The 23,643-nt window shown below is 40.4% G+C and overlaps 1 protein-coding gene across 2 annotated transcripts in view; it reads right to left on the bottom strand.

Annotated features, from left to right (window-relative positions):
• Positions 1–786: 786 nt before the first annotated feature.
• Positions 787–23,643, bottom strand: part of tbc1d22a (TBC1 domain family, member 22a) — a 133,592-nt gene continuing 110,735 nt past the window's right edge. For both annotated transcript variants that reach the window (XM_067581372.1, XM_067581371.1), the window contains exon 14: positions 787–5,264. In XM_067581372.1, coding sequence (XP_067437473.1) covers positions 5,136–5,264 — 129 coding nt within the window. In that variant the 3' untranslated portion in view covers positions 787–5,135. The remainder of the gene's footprint in view (positions 5,265–23,643) is intronic.

Genomic DNA, 23,643 nt, shown 5'->3' with positions numbered 1-23,643 from the left:
CACACACACACACACACACACAGGTACGCACTCACATTTGCAAGTGAATGCAGTCTGCCTCTGATTTTTTTTTTTTTTGTCTTTTCTGTCTTCCGCTTTCCTTCCCCTCCTCTGAAACACACACACACACACACACACACACACACACACACACACACACACACACACACACACACACACACACACATTGACAGAGAAAGTCTCATTAACCAAGCTGGTGCTGCCATTTCCTCCAGAGGGATCAGACAAGAAGTGTTTACCTGTTAGACTGGGTGTATGGGAATGGTGTGTGAATACAGCCGATACAATTAGCTACACGCTGCACATTAGCACAGCTGTTAGCCGCGACTTGCTCGCTGCACTGGCTAATGCATGCGCAGACACACCGCTGCACTAATTGTATTCTTTACACATGTGCAACACACAGCAGAGGTGATTTAAAAAAAATCTGCATCATTTCTGGGTTTTCATCATAGTAAAGGGTTTTATTCTAGCCTCGCTGGGGTAGAGACCGCTACACTGCAGAACTGTGTTGCTGCAAGTTTCAATGGTGTTTAGATAGTGAAGCACTGGGGACATGATGTTCTGAAATATCATACTGTACCTTGACTTTAATTGATGGCAGTCGGACAAGGAATATTTAGAGATGCTGTGAATTTCACTCTGCTCGTACCTTCCGATTGTGATCTCTCTCTCTCTCTCACTCATAAACACACGGCAGCAAAATCTTCTGACAGAAGCTCGTAAGTAAGCACACACCCTAAGAAAACACATTTACACACCAGATCCAAAGTAATTTTGTCATATATAGGATTTATTTACACTTTCTATTTACAGATTTTTGTTTGAAAATCTTCTCTGTACACATTTTTAAATTCAACAACCACTACTCCTGTCACCCACACGCTCTAGTATTATTAGATTTTCTGAGTACTCAAGAGGCAAAAGACATGGGGAGGATTTTTTTTTCTTTTCAGTTTGGTTTTCATAAACATATTTTCATGTCTGGAGAAGTAGAGCAAAAAAAAAAAAAAAGAAAAAAAAAAGAAGAAAAAGAAAAAAAAAATGAAAGCAGCTGAAAATGTTACTTAAGGATACCCTCCTGAAGATGCTGCAAAGAATGTTTGAAGTTTGCCTCCTCGTGTGTGTGTGTGCGTGCTAATAGAAAGAAGGCTCCAGCCATATACCACCTAGGCCTTCATCACCATGGAGACGTATGTGTGCTGAGAGACAGTGGGTTACAGGCAGGCTAATTTGGGTGTTTGCGTATTCATGTCTGTTCATTAAACCATCTCTTTTCACAAAGGTCTGTGTAGGCAGCTAATTCTTACATCGTCTGCCTTCCCACCTAGTTTAGAAATTGCAAAAAAACTTTTACTTTTGGTCATTTTTGAGGATGTTGGCCATTACGGCAGTCTGTGTTTAAATAATTTTTTTTCAGTTTTTTTTTTTTTTTTTTTCAGTTTTCAGCACACCTCACAGTGTTTAATATTAATATGTGCAATAAGGCAACATAACGTCTTGAAAAGTAGGGCTTTGGGTAATTAACAGCATAATAATTGACTGTTCGCTAAACCCCACCTCCCCTAGCTACGCCTGTCAAGCTTTCCATTCCCACACCGTGACATTAGCAGCCTACTATTCAAAATTTATAAAACATTATGGAATAATGGCTCCTTTAATTTCAGACAGCCAGATTCTCATTTCTAGCCTGCGACTATCAGTTTTCCTGCCTGAAATGACAACTACCCTCAGCAGGTTATATTAGCTCTTGCTAGCCAGCAAACTGAGCTAATGTTAGCTTCTCAATGTTTTTAATGTTTCTGACCTATTGTAAAACAAGAACCCTGTAAAAAGGGTCTTAACATACATGATAATGTGCTAAAAGCTAGGCAAAAAGTCAGCATCCTCACCAGTTGATAGTCCATGTAGAAGACATGTAAGTAAAGAAACAGCATTGTTCTTGTATAGTCTAAAGCTAGTTAGTTGGTCCTAGTATTTTAAGTAATTATATAGAAAAATGTAAGATAAGACTGTTACTTCCTTCATAACATAAATCTGTTTGGCTGCTTGGTTTACATACTGAGAATGATGATTAAACCAATCTATTTGGCAAACATAACATTATCTTGGGTAATGTTGGCTTGGGTTGCTAGAGCGTAAACTTTCCCAAATGTTGTGTTCTGTTAATGTTACCCTAAATTCATCCTAGGCACCCCACACAGTGGAGAAATACTAAACAGTGGATGTTACATAACCTGTAACCCCACAAACTAATGTAGTTAGTTAGTAATGTGCTGCTTGACCTTGGAAGTATCACTGGGTTACTACTGTGGAGAGTAATGTAGTAAGCTGGACATGCCAATGAATGTATTTTACCTCAAACACACTACTCAATACATCCTCTTGTGTTTCTGGCTTTGGAGAGGCTACGAGAAAAAACATATGAGTCTCAAAACTCTTTCAATGCTTACTACATCCCCGTTCACATCGCTCTGAGATATGGAGAAGCTTGACAGGTCTGCCTATGATTGGACAATCATTATTTGGGGGAGGGGTTTATCGAATGGTCAATGTTTGAACTATTAATCTGACATTAATGCCCAGTGTATAATCAAGCAGTTCAGTTTGTGGTTGACACACCTAAAAACTCGATGTGTACAAAAAAAGAAAGAAAAAAAAGAAGATATTTTTCTGTCTTTTCACAACAAATTCAAAATGTCATACTATTGCTTGCAGAAATCTAAAATCTTTCAAGTTAATCTGAGGTCAAAAACGTAACAAGGATGTTGTCTTGTGTCTCCAGAGTCAGGCACAACTTAATAGGCTTGTCATGTAAACAGCATAAAAAAATAAAACCAAGAAGAGAAAGACAAATCTTTAAAACGCTGATTGAAAGAATATATCTCATACAAAAGGAAAAAAGGCTATAGACTTTTAAATTAAGTGCAGTTTTTCCTTGTCAGAGAGCATGGGAGATGAGGGGCTTGTGAAACTGGTGCAGATTGTGTAAAAAGAAAAAAAGGGAAAAAAAAAAAAATCCCATCGTGTGATCAAAGACTGACAGCTCTCACAGAAAAAGTGCTGAAACTTCCAAAGAAACACAACTCCCTCCCTCTCTCCTTCCATCTCCCCTTCACACACCTACGCGCACCATCTTTGTGAGCTCCGGTGACAATAATGGATCCTGGCGGAGTCGCGACAGGAGGCTCTGAACGCTAACCGCTTTGTGTTATGTCATGAATGTCTGATTACCATCCCGCCCCCTCCTCCCAACATTACACCAATATGGTGCTACTGACTTTGGGTTAGACATCCCATGTGCTCTACGTGAACAGAGCAACATAAAGACAAAAACATTTTTTTTAAAAAAAAGGTATTTTCCTAACATCTGCGATGATCAGTGAAAAGCTCAGGGTCATGTGCACAAGAATAATGAGGTTAATCTAGGCGCACCAGATGTTTTTGTTCATATTTGTGCAGCTTGCTTTATGCAAAAGAATGGGATATTTAAAATGAAAGATTGTGGTGAATAATAGTTATCTTCTCCTCTCATATTGGAGAGAACTTCGGACCAGCTTCTCCAAGTTAGGGAAAGACATTAACAATGACTTTCTTAAAGATAGAGGCATTTACTTCCCAAACGTCTTCATTTGTGCTTCATTTGTACTATCAGGCGAAAACAGACATGTTGCTCTGAAGTTTGTTCTCAGCAAACAGTGGCGGACCCCTTCTACCGATATGCTGTATTTAACACGCTGCAGAGGGAGTCAAAACACTGAACCAAGAGAAAACTGAAAATAGGGCCGAAATGTCAGGAGCGTAGGAGGTGCTGACAGATCGCAAAGAGAGAAAGTTAATTTTTTACTTTAATAAAGGCTAAATTTCACATTTGGATCTGTTTCTTTTCTGTGAATAACAAATGAAGCTTCCATGAGGAGAAATACTGTTTTGATTTGTAACTTAATAGTTTGACGCCCAAATTGATGTGCATGTGTAGTTTGTGTCTTGCTGTTATGTGATGCATGCAACAATGTGTGTATTTTTAGGTCAGTTGGGTCTTAAGTTCTCACTACTTGCGTGTTATGGTGTGTTCTGAGGTAGTCCTAAGTTCAGAGAGGAGGAGTAGCTAATAGATAAGACATGGCCCTTCATAAGGAAAAACCTAATGAGTGGGAATAAGTAGCTTTCTTACTCCTAATGGCTTATTACTTTGTTTTATGTCGATCTGCGTATGTGCGACTCTCCGGACCTGCAGCCTCTTACCGCTGTTTGTCTTACACTCAAACACTGGGATGTTGGAGGATGGGATGAGGGAGGAGACTCAGTTGGTGTGTGTGTGTGGTTTGTAGAAAGAGGGAGACAATCCTCCACTCGCAGACAGATAATCTTTCTCTCTGTGTAGAATCCTAGTGTGTTAGTTTGTCATGAAGGAAAACAATCCGTCCCTCCTGGCATGACGCTGGGAAAAAAAAAAAAAAAAAACCCTAGAAAAACAGGAGAGGTCACGTTCTGTCAGGTTGTGTTGTGACCAGGAGAGAGGGCTCAGATATGTAAACCATCTAGCGCACTGCCCTTTTGCCATCTTTCTTTGTCTTGGCAAACTGACAAAAAAGGTCAAATCTTTGCCTTAGGGAACCAAAAAAAAACAACAACAATGTATTGCCGTGGTATTGGAAATAACAATAAGCGGGAAAGAACATTTTTCTGAGCCAGAAGAAAACCCCAGGCGGTGCTGAGCAACAGCTCATGGTCCTACATCACGCCTGAGGTTGTACTTTGAGGCGTCAGCTTGAGCGGATCAAGCTTCATTTATGAAGAGGGTTCTGAGGTCTGCGCTGGACTGCAGGAGTGCGCATTTCAGAGCTGATCAGAGAAAAAAAATAATTTAAAAAAAAGGCTCCACATCAACATGTTAAGAGTGCTACACAGCACGTCCTCTCAGTCATTGGTTGATTCAAATCTCTTAGTAGCTGAAAGGCCCATTGGGCAATATGGGAAAAGGGGGTTAAGAAAAGGAGGCAGTCCTTCCACGGAGGAGCGGGGGCCTCGAAGTTCAGTAGACGAGTGTGGGGAAGGAAAGGAGGAAGAAGAGGAAAAGGAGAAGGGAGGGCAGCTGCGGAGAGCCACGCTTATCATCTCTTGTAGTGGTTGGGCGCGTCGGCAAAGGCAAACTTCAACCTGTAGGCTTCGGCCAGCAGCACGCTTACTTCCTCGTTGCCCCAGTGCATCGTGGGGAGGTTCTGCAGGAGAATCATCAGGCCCTAGTGAAAGAAAGAAAGAAAGACAGAAAGGACAAATTATTTAGAGAGAAAAGAGAAAATACATAACAGGAGGAGACAGAGGAAGAAGCACAATAGACACCGAGTCAATTTCAGAGTAAGAGAGAACATAAAATATTAAGTAGAAGAGTCGACTGTTGGAGGAAAAGAAAAGCAAAGATGAATCTGCAACTTTTCAATAGAAGAGAGTGTAAAGGAGGAAATAAGACGAGAGAGGAAGTGGGTGGCAGGTAGGCGGTAGGTGACGCATTTTATAATACTTTATTGCATGACATTTATTTAAGTTATTTTTCAAGCAGAAACAGCAAACATTGACTCTGTTTTACGTCAACGTAAACATATTAGGGTTTTGGACTGTTGGTCAGAAAAAATAAGACATTTGAAGACCTTAGAATATGGAAAACAGATTTTCTCATGTTTAATAAACCAAACGATTCATTTCTTAATGAAGAAAATAATCATCAGAGGAATTGACAATGAAAGTAATTATTATAATTATATAATGCATCCTTTATTTAATATTTTATCTGGATAAGGACAAACACATGTTAATACAGGTGTAAATGCAGTCAGAACACGATCAGATCATTCAGACCAGATTTGATCATTCGGATCATTTAAGCAGCAGTTTCCTTGACCTGGGAGACGCCATGTTCATTGACAAGTCCGCCAGCTCCACCTGGCTAATTTGCATATTGAGATCTGATCACAATGAAAGGCACTTTGGAGAAAAAGAGAGCGCATTTTAATGCCAGGTGTAAATGCAAATATCCGTGGATTGGATGTCATTATCCAGATAATGTATCCAGATGTCCAGACATGTTAATACCAGGTGAAAGAACCAATCACACTCAAATGCTATCGAATCAGATAGACCACATTGGGAGATGGAGGAGGCATTCTGATTGGATCTCAGACTAGTGTAAAAGTGTGATGGAGCTACTACAGAAAAAAACTGTAATGTATTTTACACTTTTTCTCCTCAGTTACTGTCTGATACAGGAACATTAGATGAAGACAGAATAGAGGTCACTTGCTAATACAAGGTGTAAATGCAACCCACGAGGAACATGAATTAAAAAGAAATGAATAAAATACACTGCCTAAAATCAACTATATCAATGCAACTGCAGGCCAAAATTTTTATCTCAGGTTGTAGTTTCATTCGTGATCCCACACAGTATATCCTTTGGGGTCTAGTGCGTACAAGAGTAATTCTAGTGTAGCAGACAGGCACAGTTACACTTGCTCTCTGCCTCTGCCTGTATGTGAGAGTGACACAGATGTTATTAACACAGTCAAAGTGGTTTAATAACAGCTGTGAGAGAGAGAAAGAGAAAAAAGATAAAGAGGTGGGTGCGGGTATGGTAGCGGAGGAGAAAAAAAAAAAAAATCAGGAAAGAAAGAAGTGTCAAGTGCAATTCAGTCGAGCTCAAGCCTTTCCCCAGATTCCTGTTCTGTACATTACCGTGTAAGTAAGAAGACAGACGACGGCAACACACACGCACACACTCACACACATATACAAGTTCAATTTCCCAGACTAATGCCTCCCTCTCAAAGGGGAATGAGACTGGTTAGCAGTGCGACAGGCTGATTCTGTGTGTGTGTGTGTGGGTGTAAGTGTGTGTGTGTGTGTGTGTGTAGGTGCATGCTATGGATCAGTGTCCCGAGAGCTTTCATTATCAAGCTCGAAATCATTGCCGTGACAACAGGGTTTACAACCAATCATGGTGTTGATAATCACATCGAAGGACAAACCACGTTGGGTCTTCTGGTGTCTTTACTCATCTGACTCCTGAGCAGTTTGCAGCTTTCTGAAAGGATGTGACCTTGTTACAGAAAGTGTTTTAACACCGATGGTTGGTGTATTTTAATAGAATTGTAACAAGTCCGTTTAACCTCAAACTTAACCTTCTTTTTTTTTATGAGCATGTGAAAGTTCTACAAAATTTTCTCACACATCCGCCGTCATCTTAACACAACTGTTGTTGAGGAAGTCAAACTACACAAAACTTGAAGTGAATATATTTACTACAGCAGTGCACTTTGTATTATTTTACCCTCGTACATATTAAATTGAAGGTGTTTGGCTCCATTAATTTTTTCCTTCCCTGCTCGTTTTTAATGAGCCAGTGAGACGACCCCGATGACTTTTCAACAAAAAGCATTTGTATTCCGAGTGAGTGTGGAAAAGTACAAGTTTTCTTCAACTAATTAAGCTCAAAGCTGCCATCCTAGCCAGATTTTACAGATTAGGCTGCAGCTGTGTTTCACCTCTGTCTTCTGAATAACTGAACACTGCTTTGCATTAATTTTTGACATGTAGTCAAATTTGATTATTTAAATAGATTTGCTGTTTTTCTTAACTTAACTGAAAGAGTAGGTACTGATTACTGTGTTGACTGACTTTTATGAGCCTTGGGCTTTTAAAAATTAGTTAAAAATCTGTCGGAGTATTTTAAAAATGCTCAGACAGTGAGTGAGCTCTGATAAAAATTCTAACACATTCAGCCTCTGGTGTCGTCAAACATGAAACAAGACTCTCACAGTTCATGAGATTCTCTCTAAAATACTGGAGCATATCACTATCATCAAAATCCAGCAGCTTGTTAACTCTACAGTTAAAAAATACAGTATAATAGATGCTGCTTTGAGAAGAAGACCTGGACCTTGACTTTGCAAGGTTGACCTAATGACTTCCCTCTCAGTTCAGAAAGACGCACTTCTCTGAAGTATTTTCTTTCTGAGGGTTGGGCAGAGAAGGAGAGCGGAAGAAAGAGAGGAGGCAGCCTGATCAGAATTCAGTTTGCCTCTTTCTCATCTGTATTCAATAGAGCATCACTATCAGCTCTCCCCTTTCATCACTCACCCTCCCTCACATTCACACACACACACACACACACACACACGCGCGCGCACGTACGAAATCCAACAATTTTGCTCACAGCTAACGGACCGCATGTGAGTGTGCGCGGGTTCATGTATTTATGTTAATGTTACGTCTGTACGTGTGAAAACAATCAAATGCAATAAAAAACATTTCAATTTAAAAAAAAAAATTGAATAAACAAATGCAGATGTCCTGCTGAACATCTGTCAGGCACATAAAGATGAAGACAAATCACCCTTAACTAATAGTCCATTTAAATAGAACAAAGAGAGAGCAGGTAAAGGAAAATAAATTATTAAAAAAGAAAGAGATTTTCATGCTGCCACTAATTTGATTTGTGTAGTTTATGGGTCTGCGAGCCATCAAGAGCACAGTTCATGTGTATGTATTTATGTGAACATGTGTGTATCTTTACGTATTCTATGCATCACCTCAGCAGTCCTGGATGCCTGGGGCTAGACACCATGTACCTTTCTTACTGTACTTCACTGCCCCGGGCTCTTCAAAGAAAGAGGAAGCTTCCCTATGGAATAACAACACTATTCTGATTATATTATGTTCAGTGAAATTAATAAATGCTGATAGGCATCGCTGGACAAAAAGAGTCTTCAAACTGTTTTTTTTTTTTTAAATGAATTTTGATGCCTGACATGAGTGGGACTATCTATTAACTGTACCAGATAATTAAAATGCTGCTGATGTTGTTGCTTTATGCCAAACCTTTGATACTAGGGATGAGAAATGTTGCCTAATATTATTGATAATCGATGAATCCTCATAAGTCTTACAGGAATTAAAATACATTTTTGAAAAAAAAAAAAAAAAAATCAATGTTATCTAATTTATGTTGTGTTTTGAATCATGGGGCAATGTATGAAGCGCTGAGGTCACAAGACTACCTGTTGTGAGTTTCCTTTCACAGTTCTTTTTATTGAGTTTCGCAATTTACATACATTTGCAAAAAGAACATCGTTCCCACCCCACAGCGAACATCTCCTACCCCCTGCTGTCACACGATAAGGTTAAACTTCTTTATAGAGGAAAGTACAACATAGTATGCCTGTCTATCAAAGTGTACATAATGAAAGCCCATAGTTAATAGAGGGCACTTAGTAATGTAGAGTCAAATTGAAGAATGAATAGCATTTAAATTGTAATGAGAGGTCTAGCAGAGGCAGTATGTCCAATTCCGGAATGTCAAAAACCACATGCAGGTGTATGTCAGGGGTCGAAACACGATAGTTTAATTATTTATTCTTGTGCTTGTGTGGAGGGTTTGTCGAAGAACGTCAAAAAAAGATCTCCACACTTTAAAAATTCTTTTCAGAGTCCCGTAGTGTATATCTGATTTTTTTCAAGCTACAGGTTAGACAACACATCACTTATCCAGTGGGAGACTGAAGGTGGGGCAGCCTCCTTCCACCTCAAAAGTATCAGGCGGCGCGCCAGGAGAGTAGTGATAGCGATGACTTTAGGGCCCCCCGCAGGTAACTGCATCCCTTAAGGAATGATTCCAAACAGTGACATAAGAGGGTTTGGATCGATTTTAACGGTTAAGACTGTAGAGACAGCTTCGAAAATAGACTTCCAATACCAAGTTAGTTCGTTTTTAGTTTTAGTTCTTTACACAAAAAGTGACCATGAATATTAACAAAATCAACTGCCAGAGCTTTGGGTAATTATGGACTCCTTACACTGCACAATGGGGCCTTTCTGATTTAGAGATTGGGCTGACAATTAAAACAATTTGAGATCTTAATATTAATATGGACAGCTTCAATGTCTCAGAGAGATGGATAAGTAGTAGGAGGGAAATTTACCATGTGCTACCAATCTTTATAAATTAACAATAGGCAGTAATTGCTATGCTACAGGAGAAGGACCAACCACCGTCTAATCAAGTACTGCTTTGAGTGTTACAGCCGTTAGGGAACACACCCACACAAACATACACACAACATACACACGAGTGCACTCATGAATGCTCCACCACACAAGCACACACCGATAGTAACTGAGGAGCTTCATTAAGGGCATATTTCTGCGTGGTAACCATCTGCTGGCTATCACTTCTGTTAGGCTAATGACTTTAATACGGTTTAATTGCATACATCTCGCTGTCAGGGGGAAACGCTGCGCTCACTCCACTCCACACAGGTGGCAACACTCCACGCTGAGAGGCCACAAGTGTCAGCGTGATGTGTATAGAGAAGGAAACTGTGATCCGTGAAATCCGATGTATGTTTTGCAGGTGTTTGGGGGTGACGATGACGGTGAGAGGAGAGAGATGGACCAACAAGAATGTGGAGTGTAAGAAGATGTATGAGTGTTTACTACAGTATGTGTTTCTGTTCTAGGGATGATTCAATTGAAGAGATGAAACAGTAAAATGGAATAACAGACAAGACAGAAAAAGAAGGATGTGTGTGTGTGTATTGTTTACGTAGCCTTCTTATGTGTGTATGTGTCCTTGTGGTTATTTAGGCATGAATATCTATTTATTCCACAGTACTAAATAACACATTGATTCGCCATTACTGTATACAGTATGCTACCAAAAAAAAAGGCAATTAGCTCTCCATCTCCTACGCTTGGCAAGGCTTAAAGTGGTTAATGGCTATTGATAGTGAGGGGAAAGCAGATTGTCAATAGAATCAGTGCTAAGGCTCTTTCTTCAAAAAGAAAATGGGATAACATATTGCTTATACAGAGAGCTAAAGCCACTGTCAAGTAGGGCTGGATGATATAGACCAAAAATCTCGGTAGACTGAATGGCGATACGCAATATATGTCTTGGTATTTTCTATGAAGTGGGCTAAATGTTCAGTTGCAAGTCAAAGCCACGTGGGAGATTCACAAGCAAAGGCTTCCCTTCCCTGTTGGAAAATATACAGCTGCACAATATATCAACATGTAGATGAAAAATTATATAAAGTAAATAGCCTATAATTGAATAAAAATAGACCTATCTCTAGGAATGCTCCTTCAGTTGTTTTCAACAAGAACAGACTGATTTAAACAGAGTACATTTATAGGTCTTCCTCTCCTGCTTAACAAAATACACAGCTGTGCAAATAACGATAAAAATGTAAACAGAAAAAAAATAACAGGCCTACTTGCTCTGACAAAGTAGTCAGGTTTTCGACTGAGGTAAATGGTTTTTTACTAGACAAAGTATTTCCTCCTATGTAGCCCTGTGCATCTCTTACAGGTTTTGTGCCAGGAAAACTAGCCTATCAACAGCCTCAGGCTTCAGGGATGCCCTGTGGCAGGTTACAATGTTACCACTGCAACTAAAAATCCTTTCAGAAGGGGAACTAGTGGCTAGTATGCAAAGATACTTCTTTGCCAGGTGGCTCAGTGCTGGAAATACAATTTCATGTTCCTTCCACCATTTGGGAGGATCTGTATCACTTGTAGCTTGAAGGTTTATTTTGAATTGCCTCCCTCTGTGTCAGTGTGGTGCTGGTGGCTTTGCTCTGTTTGAAGAAGCTTGCTGGTGACTTCTTCTTCTCAGCTGTTGGTGGCACTGCTGCTTCTTGGTCTACAGGCTCGGGCACAGCGGGCACAGCTGGGTCAGGCTGACAGCTGCCCTGATTGGCCAGCAAGCAGAGACTTTGCCTCCAAGACAGCTTTGTGTTTCAATGCATCAATCTTTTCATTTGGGATGTATTTGTCCCTGAACGGGGGATCCACAAGTGAGGCCATGTCCAACAGTGGCATACTGGATCGACATGCTTGGCATTGAAGTAAACCACAGTGCAGGTCTTGATTGATTTGCACAGTTCACGATTGCCCTCCATGTGCCAGGAGACTTGTGTTGAAAAGGTACAGCACAGGTCTGACACATGAGAGGGTGACATACTCCTCATCTGACAGAGCATCAGTGAAGTCCTGAAGGGGTTTCAGAGCCTTCTGGACTGCCTCCAGGACTTCTATGTCCTGGCATGTGGGGACAAGATGCCTGGACTTTTGGTCAGTGGACAGGACTTTTGTGAGCATTCCCTCTTGCTCCAGGACCCTCTCGATCATTTGCTGCCTTGATCCCCAGCGTGTGGCTGACTCTGTGATGAGCCGGTGAGCCGACAGACCCAGCTGAATCTGGACTTCAGCCAGCTCTCTTCTTTTCCTCCAGCTGTAAGAGAAGCTGCTGACAATCCTCTTACAAAGAGAAATGGTCCGGGTGATGTGGTTGTCATCCATGACATGTCCAGTAATACAAAACTGAAAAATATCTCTAAAATCTTTTTCATTTTATTTATTTTTTTATTTAAAGAGGCAGATCACCTGTGTTGAATAGGGATGTGCGTGATTAAACAACTACACGTTTAAATGTTGCTGCACCTGCTAGTCGACTCAGGAAATACTATTCGGTGAAACTATTTTGGTAAAATCACCAGTCAAATGTGTGAAAACAGCTGTATATTTAGATTTGTGCATTCTCAAACGCTGCTGCACTTGAACGCATCCCTGGTATTTTTTCGACGATATGTCTGAAGTGCAAGTTTATGGAAATGACTGTACTATATTACTGATGCTTCCCAATTTAGCCTCAACATTTAAAATAGATTTTCTTATGGTCATTAGGTATATTACTATAAGTGATTCTTACTGCAAACGATTGTTTTGCTGAGCGTGATAGGCCTGCCATCTATTCTTTTTTTCCGCATCAATTCCTTTAACATTGCACTCACCAATGGTCAGAGGAAATCAGTGACCGAAACACTGCATCCTCATCCACTTCTTTAGTTGCACCGTTTTGATAATGTTGCTCCCATTGTCAGTTGTTATAGTAACCAGTCCCTCTTTGTCAAGCTTCCTGTTTGTAAGGGCATCCTACAAGGCTTCAGTTATATGCTCTCCGGTGTGATCTTGGGGAAAATAGCTGGTTTGGAGACGCCCAGTTTTCATCTCCCAATCTTCAATTAGATGTACTGTCAAACTCATATATGGCTTGCATGTCCTGCTTGACCACATATCGGTTGTCAGTGCGAAATGAGTCACTTTTGCGAACCAGTTGGTAAGGTTCTGTCCAACCTGGTGTACATTTCTGGCAGTGCTTGTCTTGCAAAGTAGTTGCGACTGGGCAACTGGTATCTTGGGTCAATGGTTTTTAGCAGCTTTTTAAAGCCTCCTATTCTTTTCATAAGGCACACCACGGGTAAATGAAGCTTGGGCTGCGAAGGGGTTTGCAGCTGAAGTTGCAGTAACAGCACGAAGTTTAATACACTCTTCGTACTGCAGTTTATGGCGCTGTTGTAAATGATGGAAGATATCTGAAGTGCTATCACTTTTGGATGCAACCTGTTTATGGCATTCTCTACAAATGATATGCTTCTGCTGCACATCTGATCTTTTAAATCCGAACCATCTCCAACAATCTTGAGCGAGTGGGGCCAGTTTAAGGCGCAGGGGGAGAGTGGGGCCAGGGTTCCGTGGAGAGTGTGAGATCAAAGAGATGCAAACACTGGGTTATGTATTTTAATGCCACATCAAACTATATTGATCTAAACAGTAATGTCTCATCCTATATGTCCTTTGAAATAATATAGATATACTGTAGAGATACATGCCGCCCAGCCCTACTGTCAAGTGAAATTTACTTGCTCAGTGTGTAGTTATTGTTTTAACCTGCATTTAACTGGGGTGAGCTGATTTAATACTCTATCCTCAACTGCACTACACATTTAACACAGCAAGACATGTTCACTGTAAAACCCACCACCTTGGCGAGTGGGAGTGCTGCTGATTCACACTGTCAGAAATGGCTAAACTTATAATAGGTATGGAGTAAATACGGTACTACAAAAGTCGCACAGTAACTCAAGGTAAAGCAGGGGTGATAAACATGAGGACACCAGACTTTGAAATATGTTTTACCAGGGAGAGTTTAGAGTCATACTGTGAGCACTGAATCAGAAGACTATTAGTTGAAGAGCTGAACCGTCAGATGAAGTCAGAGAGAAATATAACTTCAAATACTATTAATGCACTGACTGAAGTTATCGGCAGTAATAGTGGCTTCTGCTGGACGCATAGACAAACGTATACACACAAACACACACACATATATATATAGACATAGATAAAACACAGTCAAAGCTTAATATGCCTGTGAGCTGGATAGTCTATTTGCTTGGAGAATGAGATGGTGCTAAGTGAAGTGAGTACAATGAGCCTGTCTTTCCTGTGGTGTCAACTGCAGCGAGCAGCAAAAGCCCTGGAGAAATTAATGGGGAAGAGATGACAGGTATGGCACGCGCAAACACAGCAACAGATACATTTGTGCCTAAAAATGGCAATCGTCCGTAGTAACTGTTATGTTTCTTTGACATGTATCATTCCACCTCCGAACCCCTTTCAACCATCATTATATACATGACCATAGACATACAGATGAAGCCGCATATACACACAAAGACTATCACCTGCTTGCTCGAACACTCCAGGTTGCTGGTGGTGGTAATGGTGTTTTGCAGCACCCTGAGGTGTAATGGGCCTCGGCACTGCTCTGTCAGGGCCATTAGCTTGCTGTAGTTTGTATAATTACACAAAATGGGCACTCTGGCAAACAGTGGATGCTAGAGTAGGAGTCGGGCACTGTAGCGTGTGTGTGGTGGTGGTGGTGGTTGGGGCTGATGTAGGATGGCACATGCAAGTTGTCTTGTAAAAAGGGTGGTCGCTAAAATTTCAGCAGATTAATGTATAGCAGGACTAGCAGGATATATTAAGTTGTTCCTAAGGATAATGGGGTCATTCTTTAGCTAAATAAACATATTAAAGAGATTATTAGTAGTTATGAGTTATAACTTGGTGTTTTTTATTGAGATTTAATTGAGTCTTTACAGCAACCAGTTAACTTGTTGTAGAAATGATTAAATCCCTTTACATGCTGCTTACAAACCGGCACTTGTGAACTGGTGGGATTATTTTCTGAGCTATAATTTATTAGGCATGGAAAGGTAAAACATTATCAGAAGTTTTATGGAGTAGTTCAAACATTTTGAGAAATATGTTTATTCGCTTTTTTGCAAATAGTTAGATGAATTAACATGTTATATCTTCTCTATTTAATCTTTACAAAAACCAGGAGCAGTTGCCAGGTAACAAGTGGAGACCCTAGAAAGTCACTGCACCTGGTAAGAAATAGTCCAGCACATAACCCCCTGTAAAAATACAACATGTACAGATTTATTAATTTGATTAGTGAGCTTTAGAGGGACTGGCAGCATTTTATGCTAAGCTAAACTAACCAGCTGCTGGTGGTAACATTATATTTACTTTACAGACATGGGAATGGTATCAATTTTCTCAGCAAACTCTCCATAAGAAAGCAAATAAGCAAATTTCTCAAAATATCTAAATATTCCTTTAATTTTAATAGATAATAGTAAATTATGTATTTTTGCTATTTGAACATCATACAGTCATGAAATGTACTGGAGGAAAAAAAGATGTGTGGGTAAATTAATCTGGATTTTTGATATGTTTAATGTGCACGATATAAATATCAGTCAAATTATAAAAATCAAACTAATTCATGAAGTCCTGCTATCTCTTTTAAGAAAGGAAAAGACTAAGGAGACATGTAGGATGTGGGTAGAACCTTAATTTAAATACTGTGGGAATGTGAATAAGATTAAAGCGTGAGAGAGTGGATGACAGATTTGTTGAAAGCTTTCAGTACAGATGAAACCACAGGCGTGGGTGTTTGGTGTTGAGGTTAACATTTGGATACTCCAACCTCTGCTGACACCTTATAGAAAGATACAGATGGGTGACAAATAAAAGGAAAAATCAACATGAAGTGTCTTAGGAAGGTGTTGGGCCACCACATGCTGCCAGAACAGCTTCAGTGCATCTTGGCATTGATTCTACTAGTCTCTGAAGTCTTCTGGAGGGATGAACAGCATTCTTCCAAAACATATTCCCTCATTTGGTGTTTTGATGGTGGTGGTGGAGAGCGCTGTCTAACACATCCTTTTAGTGACTCAGAACAACTTTATATTGATTTGCAGTGACCCTTCCCTCTAAGGGTACAAGTGGACCTAAACCATGCCAGCAAAATGCCCCCTACATTATAACAGAGCCACCTGATCCCGTCACTGTAGGGGTCAAGCATTCTGGCCTGTACCATTCTCTTGGTGAACATCACACATGCCCTCGCCCACTTTTCAAGAATATGGTGAAGGATGACTCATCTGACCATATCACATTTTTCCACATGTCTGTAGACCAGTACCTACGGTTTGTGCAGCACTGAACTCTCAAAAGTGCCCTAATATTTGTAATAAGGGGTTTATGCGGTGCAACCTTACTCTATTATCCCTCTCTATGTAATTGTCAACAGACTGTTCTTGCTGACACAGTCTGATCACGTCCTACATTGACATTCTCAGTCACCTGAGGAAGAGTTGCTCTTCTGTATTTCCTTACGGTCATCAAACGTGCGCTGTCGACCACAGTTTCTGACCCTATTCCTCTCGCCATCTTCATACAAAATCAGAATCAACTGGGCCTGCTCAGCATTTTTATACATGCTACAGAGCATGATTGGATATTAACTGTAAGATGCAGTGCACCTAAGTGGAAGCATCTGTACTTGTTATGTTTCTCCACTCATTTGTTCTGGTTTGTCCTTTAATTTGTCACCCATCTATATTTTAATGGTTTTACTTACAACTAAACAAAAGAGTAAATGGATATCCTTTTATGAAAACGGGAACTTGGATCTCTTTGCTCTGAGCATTCCACCCTAAAAGTGAGCGGGCTTTAGCCTTGTGCCCATTCTCTACCAGTCAATGCCAGCCCAGTGAGAAGTTCATAACCTTTAGAAAAATACAGCCAGAAGCAATCTTAAACATTAAAACAGCTGTCTGTGCTTCTTCTGTATATCGAAGCATTTACAGTGATATTTCACTCTGCTTGAGTAGTTTCACTTTTCAGCACATACAGCTTCAAAGTTCAAGAGCAGCAGTGTTTCCCCCTAGGTTGTCCACTTTGGGGTGGTGGGGCGGTGGTGGTGTGGGGGACGGGGGGGTGCACTGAGCAAAACTCAGCAGCCAGACATTTCTCTTTTCTCTGATTAGGAGCGGCTGAGATTGACACTAAAATGAGAATAGCTGGTCCAACTTAAAGTTCAGTCCACCTTAAGTGAGCCTGGACAGGTTAGGGTAACCCATTGTCAATAACTTTGGGGCCAACCCCCTTTCCTTTTCCAGCAGTTGAGGAAACAACAGATGAGACTTTACTTGGTCTTGAGAAGCTGCAGCATTTACCAACTGACACACTGTAGCCTGTACTGTGCATTTACTGCCAGATTGACAAGTTATTGCTAACCTTTTCGTCCTCTCCGCTCGCGTTCACCAGTAATCAGTCTTCATGGCAAAGCAAGTTTAGTTGTATAGCACATTTCCACAACAGCCACTTTTCTGCTGCTCGCTCTCTCCACTTGCTCAACCACACGCTCGCTACGCACACACATTGCGCTCTTTCCTATTCCTTGAAGGAGCTGCACTACTAAGAGTTTCCCAGGCAACAACACAGAGGTTTACTCAAGTTTCAGAACAGCTCTACACAGAGGCTCCAAAACACTACTGACGTCTGAATGAATGGATATTTCATTTCTTGCCACCAATGCATCTACTATGACCACACAACATCTGCCAAACATTTATGTTTCTGCACTGCGTCAAACCTGCAAAAATATTTCAGAAATGTCTGAGTCAATGCAGTGATTTAATTTATACTGTATGTCTACGCTTGTAGAATACTGTTTTGACCATTACTCTGAAAAATGGGCAGTATCAACACTTTAATGGATACTTTACAGAACAAAGGGCCTATGAACCATGACATACTAAAGTCTACAAAGGAAAAATAGTGCCTTTAACAGTTTAGTGCAGCCATCGCCCACTGCCAAGTTCAGAAAGGTTAATGCCGCCCTAATCAAGAGTTCACAATCCCTGTAAAAAACCCAGGAGCAGAAAAGCCTCAGTTCTCGCTTTGACTACATATAAGAGCATTTAAATTTAAAATTCAATATTTATGTCTGAGTTCAAGACCCAGCCTATTCCTCAAATCTCTTTTCTTCTCTTTTTCTTAAAAATCTATTTCTGCCTTTCCTCCTCCTGCTGCTTCAGTCTGTTTATTCCTTACAAGTGGGTCGATATTGCAGTTTATTTGGCATTTTTGTATCTTAACTGAGTTGAGCAAGGGCCTATGTAGTTGGCTTATGCACTGACAGAGCAAGCCGTTACTGTTATCTTAGGGCAAAAAAGCCATAAAACTCTTGACTCTTCCTATCTCTATTTTCCTCTCTCTTATAGATAAACCTCAGCCAATGATAATGTCAGTAACGACACCCAGACAGCTAATCATCCCACACACCGTTGTTCTGGGTTGATGAATGCTTTTAGGGTACTCCTCGTAATGGCAAACTTGTGCTTGTATGCATTCATCAACGAAGCGACATCACAACTTAGTTGTACATCTAATAAACAACTGCGTTTGTGCACACATTGTAGCAGAAACACACACACACATTCACTTTATGTCTACCCAATGCCATGCAATGACTGATCGCTACTGACTTTCCAAGCAGCTTTGGTCATCAAAATCGTACACCACAATAATTCAGCGTACAGGCCCACACAAGTTAGCCTTACAGCAAACTTTAGTTGTCAGTGATGGAGAGTATGTACGTGGATGGAGTGCGATGAAAGAAGGATGTCACAGAGTAAGAGGCAGGATGGGGTGGAGGGCTACGTAATTACTTCCACCATATTAAGTCCTCTGTTTTCCTCTCATTTTTTTCTCTTCTCCTCTTGTTTTGGCACAAATAGATTCATATGCCACATCGGGCGCAGCACTCCATCAACTGGGTGATTATTAAAAGTTGTTTACTGGGGGTGGCCTTGTCTCACTTTCAACACTATTGACTACAGTGCCATCCATCAGAGAGAGCTGCAAACCCCTGAGAGGGTCTGCTCAATGCAAGCCAAGTTTGGGAAGAAAGTTCTGGGGGAGAAAATGAGGAGGTCTTGTCATGATAAATGGGTGAAAAGTATGGAATTAATCAGAGGAGGGACAAAGCTCTTTACTGGAAATTGCAAGGTGGTGATCTTAATGGGGAACTGCTATTGCTCATGCAGGTAAAAAAATAAAAAGAGGTACACACATATGCAGTGAAGACATTTATCAGAGCTCCACACACGGGAACACACATGCACATCAGTGTTTCCCCTTGGTTGACTGCTTTGGGGCGGCGCGGGGGGGAGATGAAACAAACTCGGGAGAATCTGAGCAGCCAGACATTTCTCCGTTCTCTTTTTACAGCATGAGCGGCTGAGATTGACACTAAAATGAGAATAGCTGGTCCAACTTAAAGGTCAGTCCACCTTAAGTGAGCGTGGTCAGGTTAGGCTATCCCATTGTCGCTCACTTCAAGGCTAACCTTCTCTTTTCCAGCAGTTGGTGAAACAACAAACAAGAGTTTTCTTGGTCTTGAGAAGCTGCAGCATTTATTAACTGACCAGCTGTAGCCTGTACCGTACATTTACTGCCAGATGAAAATTGAGTGAAAATCATTAGTAGCCCATTGATATTGATGATCATGTGAAATGTTAGCAGTGGTGCTCATAATTCTGCAGCGGTACACCACATGAATGAATGAATATATGGGAAACACTGCACATGATGGAAAGACTGACAGAAAAGACTGATCTAATGTTAAAGTTATAATCCTGAAGATTTTCATGAACTCATACCATGTTTAATACTGTCACGTGTATTATGCAGCCTCCTATGAGAAATAGTATTCATATCTCCGCCCAGTTAATGCAGTTACAGTACAATCAAGTGCAACTGCAGAGCAGCCACCTAACACTAAACAGCCTATGTGAGTCTCATGTAAGACTTGCATTTTAACGCTGTTGTTCATCATCTGTGATGTTAAAACGTCAGATTTCCACACAGTCAGAGAAATAAAAGTGTGCGTCCTGGTTTTAGTAAAGTTATAAAATCCAAGCGCCCCTCCTGCCTGGCTGCTGACAGCGCTATCAGCCAAGGAGTAGATCATATTGGACAGTAGAGGAAGAAACTACTTCGCAGTATTTAACACCGGAGCTGAGTGCTCGGAGCAGGAGACACAGTCGCTCCGCGTCTCGCTGTCCTCCGTTTCCATCATCCCTCTCTGTTTCCATCACAGTTATGTATTTAGGTCATTCAGAGACAAGAATCTGTAAAAATGTACAGCCTGTCATGCTGTCACCCTGCGTTACTCTGTGTATAATGATGTGGCTTAAAAAAAATCCAGCAATTCTACTGACAAAATGCGAGTTGACTCAGGGGTTTATCGACTGATGCATCGACTCAGCGACTTTTAGAGGGCAGCCCTACTACACAGCTCCAACTTCTCAGTGAAGTAACAAATTTTGCTGCGCTCTACTGTTGTGTGGAAAACTGCTTGCGCCATACTCATCATGGAATCAGATCAGATCTGATGCAGAAAATTTCTCTGTGCTCACCTTAAATCTCAGTTTAAGGCTTGTACCTACAAACATGATTTGTAACATCACAACTAGAAAGCTACTTACACAAGTGTGATGTAGAAATTTGAAACCTCCAGTGCACATACACTTCTAATGGGCTTTTCAGCGAAGCAGGAGACATCTTGTGTCCAGCAGTTAAAGGTTCAATGTGTAACTTTCAGAAATTCCTTCTGATTAGTGACACCGGTGGCCATTAAGTGAGCTGCAGTCAGTCTTCCACCTTTGGACTACCAACAGAAAAAAAACAAGGGGTAAACTATGCTCTGGAGCTTATTTTCTGCTCCTTTGTTGAGGAAATAATGTTTTAGCCGTGTGTGTACGGAGTTTTGTTGTGAAATATGTGGTGGTTGACGGAGGCAGCTAGCTGTCTCATTAACCGGAGAGCTAATATCTGCAGGGTGTTTCTAGTCGGATGGAAACGTTTTTTGTTGCAGTAGATGCCAGTTGTTTGTTGACCTTAGCGGGAGAGAGGCGAGGCACTTGGGAGCGCGCAAAAACGTCACATCCTTTGGATTTGACGTTGATCTTAAAATATCTGGAGGGGATCTTTAAACTGAAATGCCACTTATTAATTAAAACAATATTTCCCTCCACAAATGATATACTTCCCTTCCAAGTTACTCAACTAATAGTCTTTAAACTACAGTTAGCAGTACCTCTACTGTACTCATGAGCTTGTACTATACAGAGCCTGAACAAGGCAAAAGTGGCTTGATTCTATGTAATTATACTGTAATTGTCTCATATCACATCATAAAATGACAAAAACTGTGCATGTAGGATAGATTACAGTAAATACAGATTTAAAAGAGGGCTCCAACAGAGAGTCCTGTGTACTACACTGTTTACAGTACTCTGCAGCATTTGAGCTGGCAGAGTAAAGCATCTAGAGTGACCAGATGTCCCATTAAATCATGAGAGTTCCAATTTTCAAGCATTTGTCCTGGCGTCCTGACAGAGACACACTTTGTCCTGATAATTAGACAGAGTGGAAATTTTGTTTTTCCAAAAATAAACTTTTAAAAGAGATCTTTGTGAGATATGTCACCAAGGCAAATTATGGCTTTATCAAAACAATGGGTGGGGTAAATTAACACTCAAAAAGGAGGGTGAAAAGAACACAAACTGTCCTTCTCACCCTCTTTATCAATGTAGAGAACAGTCAGTCATATCAGGCTATATCAAAGCTACATACAAGTTATAACAGTGTTCTAAATGGAAAAGAAACTGTCGTTGGCAGTAGTGGAGAATAGTGCACTTGTTCTTTGTCTCTCTGTACATTAGCATTGGAATTTTTTGTTTTATTCCCAAGTAGTGCCGTCAGCTCTACAAATCCAGTGTAATTTGGACTCTTGTACATTGTACAGTATGTGCATTGTGCAGATGCTGCAGTTACTAACTAACCCATTGTATTTCTCTTACACATACAAAAAAAGAAGTATCAGGTTGGAGCCTGCCTGTATATGATGCCTGAGGTCTCAAATAAAATATACAAAATCACTGTCCCTTCACTACAGAAAAAACTAAATATAAAAACAGTCAAGAACGACAGAGTAAACTTGCAAACGAACACCGCAAAAACTTTTCTAGCAAGCATTTGAGGGTTTAAGCTTCTCTAAAATGTAAAAATGAATCGTAAACAACGTTGTGTTCCTGGTCACGGTGATTGAAATACTGCTGACATTTCCAGAACACTCTAGTTCCTTTGGAGTGCCCTCCTTTTCTTTATTGCCAAGGCAGCCTAACCCAAGGCGTTCTCCACACATAACTGATCTGAGGACAGACGCTGACATTTACAAAGGTCCACAGTTTTTCACACACCATTAATTAAAGTGAAAACAAATCTTTGTCTCCCTCATTCGCAATTCCACCTCTCACTTTCTTTCCTCACCACAGCTCTCCTGCATGTCTTGGGGAAAAATATGTAGTGAAGATGAGATTCCATTTTCAGAGAACTTATAGCTTTTACTTACAGAAATGCTTGACCTCACATTCACGATCAGAATTTGGATCCTCACAATGGGGCCTATTCAGTAACACTTACTAATGAAATATCAGGAGAAATGTTATTAGATGGCCATAATCAAGACGTTACACTGATAGCCATGAAATCCATATAGACAGTTTTGTTTGTGAATGAGCACAAATGTGAGCATGTCCTTGTGAGACCAAAGATAATCTTCAGCGCTGCTTGACCTCTGACATGAAACATTCAATCAGACAATGTAGTATAATGTCCTGGAACATGCTGAATCAAAAGACATCTTATACAATAGACTAGTTAATCTTTCATAATTCAATTCTAAAAATAACATTTTGTGAGTAATATAGATGATCACTGAAGTCTAAGATAACTCATTAGTTGTGCAGTCAAAATGTATCAAGTCATTTGTCAAGTAAAAAATAGACATTTGCTAATTATACCTTAACAAATGACTGTGTTTACTTTCTTTTCTGTATTTCTTAATAATTTAAAGCACATGCTTGTTTTTTTTTTTTACATTTTCCAGTGTAAATGACTTGACTAAATGAGAAATTAAGAGCAGTGAATATGGCAAGTAGAAAGAATGAATGAGAATTATGGGGAAATGTATAGATTACAACAGTTACGGGGTAGATCTCACACATAATTTAGCAGCCAGCTGTTTCTTTAATCACTTTTTATTAAGCAATTGTGTACTAATGTTTGTGCATAACATGCGTCTTCATTGTTGTTATGGTGCGAGAGTAGACATATGTCCTGAGCGGGACATTTTACAGGTGAAAAACAAACTTGTCTGTGGTTTCCGGTGGATGTAATGGAGACATGGTTTCTAAAGTACCTCAAACACCTCTTTGGCATTTCTTCACATTACTTATCAGCAAACATATACAGATATCAATCTTTATATGATAATATCTAAGCTGATATCAGCCC

Source organism: Thunnus thynnus, chromosome 23 (genome assembly GCF_963924715.1).
Source record: "Thunnus thynnus chromosome 23, fThuThy2.1, whole genome shotgun sequence".
NCBI classification, from domain to species: domain Eukaryota; kingdom Metazoa; phylum Chordata; class Actinopteri; order Scombriformes; family Scombridae; genus Thunnus; species Thunnus thynnus.
Note: the sequence above shows the minus strand (reverse complement) of the source record. Positions and strands in the feature narration are given on the sequence as shown.